Here is a 12,010-nt window from a genome sequence, read left to right on the forward strand (position 1 = left end):
TGACGCGGAACAAGAAATCATATAACTGAAGCACAATAGCACTGTTCCAAATATAAAATTTATTACATCACCAACCATTACAACCACAATCAAACAAAGGAAACAAAATTAAATAAATAAATAAATAATTGAGAAACCTTCTTGTAAATGCACTTCACCTCCTCTAAAATATAATCTGCACCAGAATGAGAATTCACACATTTTAAGTTTGATTAAATTAAATAAATAAAAAGAATAAATGTAATTACCTGTTTGATTAGAAAATATTAGTTTGTAGATCCAGGAGCTGTGGATCAATATCTTTTGATTCTTTTTCTGATTCCTTATCCAATCCAGATACATCAAGCGCTGGAGGATTCTGAACAATCATAAATTACTAATTAATATATATTTTTTTTTTTTGGAAGTGCAGATGTTTCAGACTATATAGGCCCAATTCATCTTGTGAGACCCATGAAGCCCACCAATGAATTGGCAGTATCTAGTTTTCCACTTTTCCTTATGTGTTATTTCACTTTCTTTATTCTAATTGGTAGCTGATTTTAGCATCAGAATGTGCCTAGAAGCCTACCCCGATACAGGTCAACAAGTGTTCATGGAAATCAACTCGGATGTTGACCCAAACCCAACAGTAGATATACTCCTAATGTAAAAATGTTAAAATTGTAGAATTTGAGAATTTGTGGGAATCCCCGTCAAAGGATAACGGGGATAGGTATAGGTATCCCCACGGGACGGGATACCTATCCCCGTCCCCACTTGCGGGGAACAAAACAATCCACATCCTTGACCGGAAGGGATTCTAATCAGGAATTCCCCGTCCTTAGAGATGGATCCCAATAGGGACGGAGAATGCCCTCCCCGTTTGCATCCCTACTTATCCAAAAATAAAAACATGAACATACCATGCAGCGAACTAATGCCCAATTGACACCCTTGAAAAAAGGATGGCGTTTGATTTCATTTGCTCCTTCACGAGAACCCAATCTGTTTTTAGGATCTCTGTGCAATAATCTGTACATTAACTGTTTTCCTTGTAGACTAACCTGCTTCATTCCATTGTAAAATTCCATTTCAATATCTTAATTAATCTTCATCAACAATAACAAAATTTTTTATAAAAAAAGTTAATCAAACCTGTCTGCTTCCTGGAAATTTAAGATCTTTATGGAGAATATTGGAAAATGTTTTCTGTCTTGTCTTTCCTCTAAATGGTGTATATCCATAAAGCATTTCATATAGCAGAATTCCTGTTTCAAAAACATTTTATCATCAATTTAAAAAAAAAAAAATTAAACTAATCATACTCAATATTGTCAGAGATTAATATAAGATATATGATTGGGCCTTAACTATATAGTTAAACAAATATTTCAAGTTTTAGTTCAAATGATTAATTACCAAGTGCCCACCAGTCCACTGCACTTGTATGTCCTGCTCCACTTATAATTTCCTGTTAAACATTGCAAACAAAGTTCTAATTTCGTGGTGACATGGTGCGCCAGACGTATAATAAAATACATGAGAGGAACGAACCGGAGCTATATACTCTTCAGTGCCAACAAAAGAATTTGAAGCTCTCATTGGTTCAGCTACAAAGACCGGATCTTGTCGATGTTTACGCGAATGCTTTTTCTTTTCGTTTGGAGTTGGAATCAGAAGCTTCATAATCACAATTTTAAAAACTGCAATTAGTCATCCGTGTAATCCAATTGCACAAGAGAATAGTAATTTAATTGAGATTACCTGTGGTATACTTGATGTCAAGCATGATAGATCAAAATCTGTCAAAGAAACATGTCCATTGCTTTGAAGTAATATGTTTTCGGGCTTCAAATCTCTGTAGATTATACCTGCGGAAAACGTGTCGAATTTCGTTGATTAATATGAAGAGAAAAGTATACATTTTTAGCTGAATTTGACAGTTTGTACCTTGACAGTGCAGGTACTCTAATGCAACAACTACTTCTGCTGCATAAAATCTGTCATTGTAGCAAAAGATTAGTTTGTCCTTAAGGTGTTTATATTGAATTTCGAAGATTCGGTTCTGTTGTTTCGTTACCTGACAGCATCTTCTTTGAGTACTTTCGTCGGCTGTCGGTCCAAAAGCATGAACAGCTCTCCTCCAGGGAAGTAATCAGTTATCAGACAAATATGTGTTTTGGTCTGAAAAAGTATGACAGCAAAATAAAGAATATTGAGTTACATATGATCATGTTTTGGTATTGTTAAAACTCGATTAAGCTGATGCGGATCATCGAACCTGGAAGGAAGCATAGAGCGCCGGAAGGAAGGGATGATCCAACATGTCAAGTATCTCTCTCTCTGCACAAGCTCTATGCACCTGCATCACACGAAAGATTCACGAAAGCTGATCGAAAATACCTGAAGAGGCGAAAAAATGAAGCTGTGGTATGAATTCTGATACCTTATTTCGGTTGAGCATAATGTTCTTATCCATAGCTTTCATAGCAAATTGCATATTACTTCCACACAATTCTACCAAATGCACACTGCCAGTGTCACCGGATCCTAGGGGTTTTAGAGGCTTGAAATGTTTAAGTCCTATTTGCTCTCCCCCATCTATGACCTGTAGGAATTTTGTGAATGTTAATGACAAAAAGATCGAAATAGGAATCGGATTATTCGAGCCAAGAGGGGTGTAATTTAGTTATGTTACCTTCTGAATTGCTTTCCAAGATGGCGTTTCTTTCCTGTGAGGCTTTGGATGTACTCTCTTTGAATGATTAGCCCACAAGTCTTCTGGTTTCTGCAGGGTAAATGTGTTTACTTTTTCTCCTTTTCTGTGTATGCAAATGAAAACATTTTAGAGTAAAAGTACAAGCATTCAGGCGTTTACCGAATTAGCATCAGGAAGTTCGCGCACAGCTTCATCAACGTTTTCCGCAGTTTGTTTAACCTGATAATGCACAATCAACCTGTTAAGCCAAAACTTCATAAACTGCAAAGTCAGTTTTGGAGGCAGCTAAACCAAAGGTGGAAATGTAGACCAGTTTTTCACTCTGATTTGCAGTTTCTTCCGGGATAGAATTAGTACGCGGCTCAACATGTTCACTTCCATCGAGCTGTACTCCAATGAAATATTGTACTTCTCCCTGTTAACAGAATGTTATTCATTTAGACGAAGTTCGAAAATCAACACATTCGAAACTCAATAAGATCTTCATAGGCATAATAATACCTTCTGATCACGCATAGGCTGCAGATGGAACAAGTTCCAGAACTTTTTACCTGGATTAACATTCCATTAAGCTAAGTAATCGTTCTAAAATAAAGCCAAAAAGAGTTCAGACTAAGCATACCGGTCTTCGTATAGTTAATCAGCTGCACTGTAACATCTGTCTGATTATCAATTGCCTCTCTTATCTTCCTCACAGTTGCTGGATCAGTTTCAGGCCCTTGCAAAAATCTACATTTCCATTTATCCGAAACATTAACAAACCGAAAAAAAACTTATATCCTGACACAGAAAACACTAAGCTACATGAATCCTGAAGCTTGCCTGCAGTTTCTGCCTAAAATTTCTTCGCGGCTGTATTCTGTCAGCTCTAAGAAGCTGTCGGAGGCGAAAATCTGAAATCAAAACAATCAGAGATGTCATACAATTTTAGTCCCTTAACATAATAGAACCAAGTTTATATTGGTTTAACAGGATTCTTACAATGGGATTATCCGGTAGCCTAGGATCAGTAATGACAAAGTTTTTCTCTATACGTTCAAGTGTTGTAGCAAGATCAATACCCTTTCTCATTTCCTTCTTCCTGACTTTATCGTCAACGCTGTCAGGACGAACACCATCATCGTCCTCACTTTCATCATCCTCATTCTCATCCTCATCGACAATAAACGTGTCATCATCCACGCTCTCAGCATTCGATTGAGTACTTTTCCTCATTAGCCTAATCAGGAAAATAATGCATAGTGTCATGGAATGAACGAAGAAAACTTGATGCGCGTAAAACATATGTGCTAAGGGGAAGTATTAGCTACCTCATGAATGAAAGGCGGGCGGATTTGCTTGGTTTCTTTTCTGGTAATTCATTGATAGATTGCATTGAGGTTCTACCACCAAGTGAAGTTCTACTTGAAGGTACATTCTCGGAGTTTCGCCTTCCTTTTCGGTCCCCTTCTCCATCACTTTCTGATTTTCGCATTACAGGGCGAGTACTGTTTGATTCGCTAAGTGCACGAGGTCTCTTCACTGCTTGAACAAGTTCTGTTACTGCACTTGCAGCTATCTCTTTCTGACGTGCTGCACCAACATATATAGATAAGTTATTGATTAAAGATGCTGCTTGATGTGGGTTATATTTCATCAGGAATTTCAACTTCATATGCATTATGCTATCTAATGTCCTATAGATCAGATTTTGTATAGCTTACCTTTTAATTGAAACAGCAAATTAGTATAGAAATTGAAAAGAATAGTTGTGTTGAACATATAATTGAATTTAACCACAAATTACAAGTTTTTACTCAATACTGTAGTTGGTACATTTTTTTTTTTTGAACAAGGCTTGTGATTTGTCCCATTTTATTGGCAAATTTTAATAATACTCCCGGAAAAAAACACCTTACCAATCAATTGATGTAATGTACTTCGAGAGTACATATATATAATTGGTTGAATGTACTTCGAGAGTATTATAAAATTACTTCGAGAAAGGGTATTGATCTTCGAGAGTATTATAAAATTACTTTGAGAAAGGGTATTGATCTTCGAGAGTTATTATACATATATATTTTTATTTCTTAATACCATTATCTTTCTTGAAATGTTTGTTATCACTCTTATAATTGGTTGAATGTACTTCAAGAATATTATAAAATTTCTCAATTTTGTTGCATTTGAAAAGTATGAGGGACTAATATATTTATTAATGGGATACGGTTCAAATTTGACCATAATGTTTTTGGAAAATGTAAATATACTTCTACCATATAAAATAGTAAAAATATATTCTTAACGCATTCAAGTTTGAGCAATTTTAACCTCAATAATGGTACATACAACAATTTTGGAACAAAACCAATAAAATGGTTGAGCCCAGTAGTAGAGGCACATGCACCCCTATAGTCGGGAGGCACATGTACATATCGCTTCATCTTCATTTCAAGGTGTTGATTGCATCCCCATTACAATATGTTACACTTGTGCATCTTTCATTGTTTCTTTTTTCAGTCCAAATCAAAACAAAACAACGTCATCTTGGTTTGAGTAGAGACAATTGAAAATTAAGTTCAATAGATACAATTGGGTTTATTTGTAACAAAAAACATGAGAGTCCGAACTTTCACTTTTAATTCACTAAATTATTAATTTTTTATTTGAATATATTAGATATTAACTGTTTATTTTTGGTTGTATTAAGCTTTTAGTAATTGTAACATTTAATCTGTTAAAAGGATGTTATTTATTTTATATGTACAAATTTTATACCTTATCTATTTATCCTTTATAGATATGGCATCAATTATATCCAAAACAAGATCACGATGAGTAAAGCAAATGGAGAATGAAATAGGATAATGTAATTAAGCAATTAAAAAGAGGATATATAAGTAATTATACCATCATATCGGATCAAAGATTCGGGCAATCCATTAGGACGCAATGTCTTTTCCTTGGACCCCTCGGTAAATTTGCTAACTTCCACAAGCATTCTGCATGCCAAATCAGCAGACCAAAAAACATTAAAATTTTAACAGATAATTCAGTGGAAAAAGAAAAGAAAAAGAAGAAGATATTTAATCCATTGTCTATATATGTAAAAGTGGTATAGTATATATATATGGTCCAACATTAATTATCAACAAAGACAAAGGAGTACGTGGACAAGACAGCCACATCCTAATTTACACAATAGGAGGTGAAAGTTGGATTAATTATTGGCAATTATGGAACTTCACATATTATCTAGCTAGGTCTCCACTGCCAGGTCACTCTCATGTGCTGTGTTTCTTTTATGACAACTACATATTGTTTTTCACACACATACATACAATTTAACTTTAAAGATAAGTCTCTATTAACTCAAGTGGATTGAATTTCAATTATCCAACTTTATGATAAATCAATTAGGTAAATGCCAAATAATATGCAATTTATAGATAAGCTACAAAAAGATTAACTCTTTCAATTTAGAGAAAAGCTAAAAAAGTTAACTTTTTCATGTTTTGACGTTTTGAAAGTTGTGAAAATTATACTAAAACACTATTTGTGGTTTTTTCATCTAAGACAAAAAAGATTTTTTTATAATATTATGATATTTTTATTGAAATTAATTTAACTTAATGATGTAAAAAAAAATTTGTAAAAAACAAAAAACGTACAACATGAAAAATTTCAAAATGACAGTTTAAATAAAATCCATTATCTATCCTCTCAAACCATAAAAAAAAAAAATTTCCGTGAAAACCCACAACTTAAAAACCTGAATTTCTACATAAGGCAAATACAATATTTTTTTGTTGACTCAAAGCAAATACAATAGTTAAGTAGATAAAAATGATGCACAAAAATATCTTTTGATTTTAACACCACAATTTTGAATCCAAAGAGAGATTTCAAGAAATGGCACCTAAAATGAAATTATTACATTATTATAGAAAAAATTGTTCTGTAAACATAAAAAAAACCCACATGTATCCATTTTCTCACAAAATATTTCACAATAGTCAAAATTGCAAAGGATTGTTTTTTTACTTTTCCCATAAAAATAGTAAACAATATATAATATTGATTTTTTTTTAAATACGACCATCTCCATTCTAATATCAATTTAATGCTGCAAAAGAAATTTAATGTTAGTGGACTCTCTAATCAACATAAGACGATGATACATATAGATTTTCTTTCACAAATTTTATTTACGAAACATTAAATTTTTAGAGAGTTGTAAATTAAAGATATTAGAGAAAAAATATTATTATTCTTATTTATTGTATAATAAGTCAATTATTCTAATTAATTTCTATAAATCTATATTTTATGGCAAGAAAAAATATGATTTATCGTGCACTAATGTTATAATATGTATTATGATACAAAAAGAATCTATATAGAAAGATATGTAATATGAAAATTTTATATTTTTTTATAAATATTATTATTTGGAATTTTTGTTGGAGAGAGAAATGATTGAGGAAGTGGTTTACAGTATCAGAATAGAAAAAGAAAGTGAGAAAACTATGATTTGATGCAGAAAAATAATGAAGTAAAAGAAAAAAGATGGTATTATCTTAGAAATTAATAAAGAAAACTAACCCAATATACTTGAGTACTTTCCCAGATTCATCTTTGATAGGAGATATTGTAAGAAGGTTCCAAAATTGTGTACCATCTTTTTTGTAATTCAGCAACCTACCACAGTAACTATTTCCTTCCTGTAATGCCTGTCTAATTTTACCCACATCTTCCGGGTCAGTATCCGCTCCTTGTAAGAACCGGCTGCACCCACCAAATTACCACTTTTACCCTCCTTCCGACAGTTATTACCGTTATAAACAATAATAAATAAATAATTAAATAATTACCAGTTCCTTCCGATGACTTCTTTCGACGAATAACCAGTCATCTTAAAAAACCCAGCACTTGCATACATAATCGGAAAATCAGGTTTCGTTGCATCCGCTACAATAAACGTTTGTTGAAATGACGATAATGCCTCTTTTATATCCTCCGATACTCTCGGAATATTCCCTTTCCCAGTACTACTCCCCCCTTCATCTTCCGATACCGAATTCTCCGAGTCTCGTCTCGACGTTCCCGATTCCCCCGATTTTCTCACCGCCACTTGCCGCTTACCCGTTTCGGTATCCGTTTTCAGCACCAGCCCCCACTCCGCTGCCCGTTTTGCTTGGATACCTACTTCTCCAGTCAATTTCGCCTCAGCTTGCGATGGCGATGGTTGTGGTGGAGGAGGAAGCGGCAGCGGCGGTGGAGTACTATCTTTGATAGCCATCCATGTAGTTGATTCTTCAGCCCGACCCGACTTGGAAGATAGGGTAGATGGATCGGGTTTTGGAGTGGTTTCTTCGGGCCATGATTGCCAAACGGGATTGGGGCGGAATGGCGGGTTGGTGGGTCGGGTTGAATAAGCGGATGAGGGATTGAAAACCTCAAGTGATCCTCGTTGGTCTCTGGGCAAAGTAGATGCGTTTGCAGGTGATTTTCCTGAATGTTCCATCTCAGCTGGATAATGATAATAAGAATTAAGAAAGTAATTATTTATAATTAAATAGAATTAAAAGTAAGATATTGTCCACACACTGTTTAGACACTGTTTATTAATTAAAATGATGGAAAAATTAAATAAAGAAAAAAGGGTATTACCAAAATTAGTGAGGTTGAATCTGTGAGTAGGAATTGGGGGAGAAGAAAGGGAAGGAATATAAAGAAAGGGGGGGGTATGGGGGGGAAGAGACAAGAAGTTAAGGAAGAGAAACAGCTTTTAGTTGATTGTAAGAAAAAGGAAAAGGGAAAGGAAAAGTTAAGGAAATAGCCATGCCTGTACACCTGAAACTCACATGCCTGAGCTTAAAATACAGTCTAATAAACCAAAACACACAACAAAAAGGATATATATCAGAAGAAGAAGAAGAAGTTTTGTGCACGTTGGGAGTTGCTCGAACTGCCGACCGTACTCAATGCTTCTTCTGTTTCTATGTCTTGTTACTGCCCAACTTTATTTTATTCTACTACTATCTTTTTTTTCTTTTAATTTAATAAATTTATACATATTTTGAATAAAACTTATTTACTTAGTGTCATATTTTCCTTAATCGAAGCAGATCGTAGTTTTTTTCTATCACAATCTATGATACTTAAGATGCAGACGAGACAAGTATCATTTTTCTTAAAAAAAAAAAAAAACATACAGCAACATTTCAACATTTCAATAACAATCATTGAAATAAGTTTAACAAGTAAAAGATAATATCCATCAAATCACGCAGCAATATTTAAAACTGAATTATAATAAAAAAAGGTAAATTTCAAATAAAACTCTTGTGGTTTCACTAATTTTCAGATAAAGGACTATGGTTTGTTGAAACACCTTTCCACATAATTTTGATTTGACAAAATGATTTAAGTTAATCCATGATTAAGATAATTAAATTTAAATGCTTTGATTTAATTGTACTAATGGGTTTGTTCAATGTTAAGTATAAAAATATTTATAAGAACATGAATCAAGTAAGACAGAACTTAGTCAGCATGATAACATAGCACGGGCTGAGTAAAGAATAACTCAGTACGAAAGTAGAAAAGACTTCTTCAGTATCGAAGCTTACAAATGAAGCTGATCACAGAAGCTGAGTAGAAAGCAACTCAGCATGAAAGAAGAGAAGTCTTCTTCGGAACTATATCTTGCAGAATGAAGCTGACCTTGGAAGCTGAGTGAAAAAGCAACTCAGTATCGGAAATAGCAACAACGGCTATCAAAGTCAAGCTGTGTGTTTTTCAGGACAGCACCAATGATCCGTTTGCTAAAAGACAAGATCCGAAAGCTTTGGAAATATGCATGGATACAGTTTCGAGACGCATGGGTCAACTGTCCGCTAGCTAAAAGACGAAATCTGAGCTAGAAGACAAACCTGCGAGAAGAAGACAAGCCTGGTGCCTGCCGAATTCAGACGATAGGATTGGCCTGCAAGTCTGAAGCTGACCAGAACAATGACGCAAGCAAAGAGCCGTTTGATTTCAACGGATAGATCCGAAATTCAAATGATTGTGTCTTCAGATTTCATCTATAAAAGGACAAGTACACTTCTTGGATCTTTGGCCGAAAAAATACAAGAGAAAAAGAGCAAACATACAAAGCACACCAAAACAAGAAAAAGATCTTACACCAAATTTCCATTTCTGTGTAAAAGCTAGATTGATTTTGTAATCATTTAAAGTGTTCTTTGTCTGAAAAAGAACAAGTTTGTATCAATTGTAAAATTGAGAGAGTCGTGCTGAGTACTCGGTTTTAAGTACTCAGCGGTAGAGAAATCTAGGTGTTCAGTTATAGCACTTAGTAGGAGTTGAGTAGACGAATAGAGGATGATACTCTTGCATATTCAACTGCCTTGTAAACGGTTTGTGCTCTACCTTTAAAGAGCTCAGTATTGGATTGAAAAAGCCCGAAGGATTCTGGGGACTGGACGTAGGCGGAGAGGCCGAACCAGGATAAGTCCTGCTGAGTAACTTCTAACTCTCTCTCTCAATATATATCTGTATGTGTTGCTTGCTATATTGACTCAGTATGTAAATTGTTTAAGCTGACACTGAGTAAATCAGAGTGTTGAGTTGGAAGCTGACCACAAAAGTGTCATTTCCCAACTCGCAAATAAAACAGCTCTAGTCAGTATCTGACTAAAGCCGTCTTACGCCTCACTCGGCCGTGCTGACCAAAACTGAGTTGTGAAACTCAAAGAATTATATTAAGTCAGCATAATTAAAACGAAAAAGTTATATTAGTTCCTAACCCCCCCTTGGAACTAATTACACGGGACCAACAGGTTTACTTTTTGTCAAAACGAGGATTGAGGTTTTCAACTTTAGCAAAATAATGACTTTTTTGATTGATACTATTAAAATCACCATTGACGACTTCAAAAATGACATATTTTAAGAACTAGTAATATTCTAAACAACTTTAATTCTTCAACTTTTTTATTTTGAGATTATTTAGATAGTGTTTGGTAAAGAGGGAGAAAGTTAATGTTTAGAGAGAGAAAGTTCTAAAAAGATGATTTTCGAAAATCGAAAATGCAGTTCCATAAAAAATATGAAATTGAACAACTTTAATTCTTGAAAATTTTCATTTTCAGGTCGTTAAAGATGGTTTTAATAACATTAATCCAAGTGTGAAACCTCAATCCTCGTTTTAAATATTTAACAATGTCGGTAATATCGGTCGGTTCGGTTTTTATGACAAAATAACCGAATTAACCGAACCGACCGAAATAGAGATTAATTAGATTTATAATTTAGGTAGAGACTTTATATGACCTAGACTTTGCATTTTCCTCCGACCATCCAAAGAACGTAACTATTTATAATTTTTTTTTATCAATGTTAAGTCTAATACATTAATATTATTCTACTAAGAAAAATACATTAATATTGTTCAAACATTGCACTAATACTGATCAACTCAATAACATTAGTTCAAATTATGGTTGTAATGCGAATTGTGGTCGTAGAAGGTTTGTAATTACATTTTAATAAAGTTTTATTTTTAATCTTCATACTTTGCATAAATTTTATGTTGTATACTACTCAACTTGCGTAACTATTTTTTAGACTTTAGATTAAACTAAATTAATTAAAACTTATAAATATTAATTTATTTTTTATTTTAACTAGTTAGCATGTGTTAAAACCGAAAACCGAACCGAACCGACCGAAATAATCAGTTCGGTTCGGTTCGGTTCACTAATATTATTCGGTTAGGTTCGGTTCTCATTTTAGGTGTTATTCGGTTTTCGGTTATTTCGGTTCGGTTCGGTTTTTAGACCGAACCGATCGATGAACACCCCTAGGGACAATTACAAAACTAGCACCTTTTAAGGTGTTAGTTTTCTTTTCTAACTCCTTTTGAAAAACTCACCAAAACTAACACATTTCAACAAGTAACTTCCAAGTTTACCCTCATCTTCTTCCTTAACATAACTGTGTCTTTGTCTTTCCTCCTCTATCTCTTTCTCACGCTTTCTCTCTCTAAAGAACAGAATAATCTACAGAACGACTTGAATACTACAACAACCAATCCAACCCACAGTTTATATAACAAAATTTCTACAATCATATAAGTTTTTCATTGGGTTTTAGTTTTATTGAAAAGATTTAAAGCTTAGTTCATTCATCGTTATGGTGAACGACGAACGGAAGAGGAGGAAGAAGCGACCATTTTTTTCCGGCAATCTCGTCCCAATATATATTGTTTCTCTTCCCTTTTCATGTTTTTCCTGGTCGTGCGAATCCAAAAAACAGTGG

General features: G+C 34.0%; 1 protein-coding gene across 2 annotated transcripts; it reads right to left on the bottom strand.

The window, feature by feature from the left end:
- LOC136222984 (phototropin-1) lies at positions 1–8,678 on the bottom strand. 2 transcript variants are annotated; one of them, XM_066010700.1, is made up of 23 exons: positions 8,357–8,678; positions 7,558–8,215; positions 7,289–7,471; positions 5,594–5,685; positions 4,012–4,273; positions 3,683–3,920; positions 3,524–3,594; positions 3,324–3,430; positions 3,203–3,252; positions 3,012–3,116; positions 2,861–2,920; positions 2,681–2,770; positions 2,429–2,590; positions 2,264–2,344; positions 2,063–2,166; positions 1,933–1,982; positions 1,747–1,853; positions 1,537–1,662; positions 1,402–1,453; positions 1,138–1,250; positions 906–1,049; positions 249–358; positions 1–175 (listed from the first exon to the last, which is right to left on the bottom strand). In XM_066010700.1, the coding sequence occupies exons 2-22, from the start codon at positions 8,208–8,210 to the stop codon at positions 257–259; spliced, it is 2,952 nt and encodes a 983-aa protein (XP_065866772.1). In that variant the 5' UTR covers positions 8,211–8,215; positions 8,357–8,678; the 3' UTR covers positions 1–175; positions 249–256. The 2 variants fall into 2 exon arrangements, with proteins under 2 accessions (XP_065866772.1, XP_065866773.1); XM_066010701.1 differs by having other exon boundaries at positions 906–1,046; positions 8,357–8,677.
- Between the last annotated feature and the right edge of the window lie 3,332 nt (positions 8,679–12,010).

Source organism: Euphorbia lathyris, chromosome 3 (assembly GCF_963576675.1).
Source record: "Euphorbia lathyris chromosome 3, ddEupLath1.1, whole genome shotgun sequence".
Lineage (NCBI taxonomy): Eukaryota > Viridiplantae > Streptophyta > Magnoliopsida > Malpighiales > Euphorbiaceae > Euphorbia > Euphorbia lathyris.

Excerpts from the sequence above, each read along its gene's own strand:
- LOC136222984 (XM_066010700.1), bottom strand. The coding sequence starts at position 8,210 with ATGGAACATTCAGGAAAATCACCTGCAAACGCATCTACTTTGCCCAGA. Across the intron at positions 2,167-2,263 it reads CGCTCTATGCTTCCTTCCAG|ACCAAAACACATATTTGTCT; the intron begins GTTCGATGATCC and ends ATACTTTTTCAG. Across the intron at positions 1,050-1,137 it reads AATTTCCAGGAAGCAGACAG|CAGGTTAGTCTACAAGGAAA; the intron begins GTTTGATTAACT and ends AATGGAATGAAG.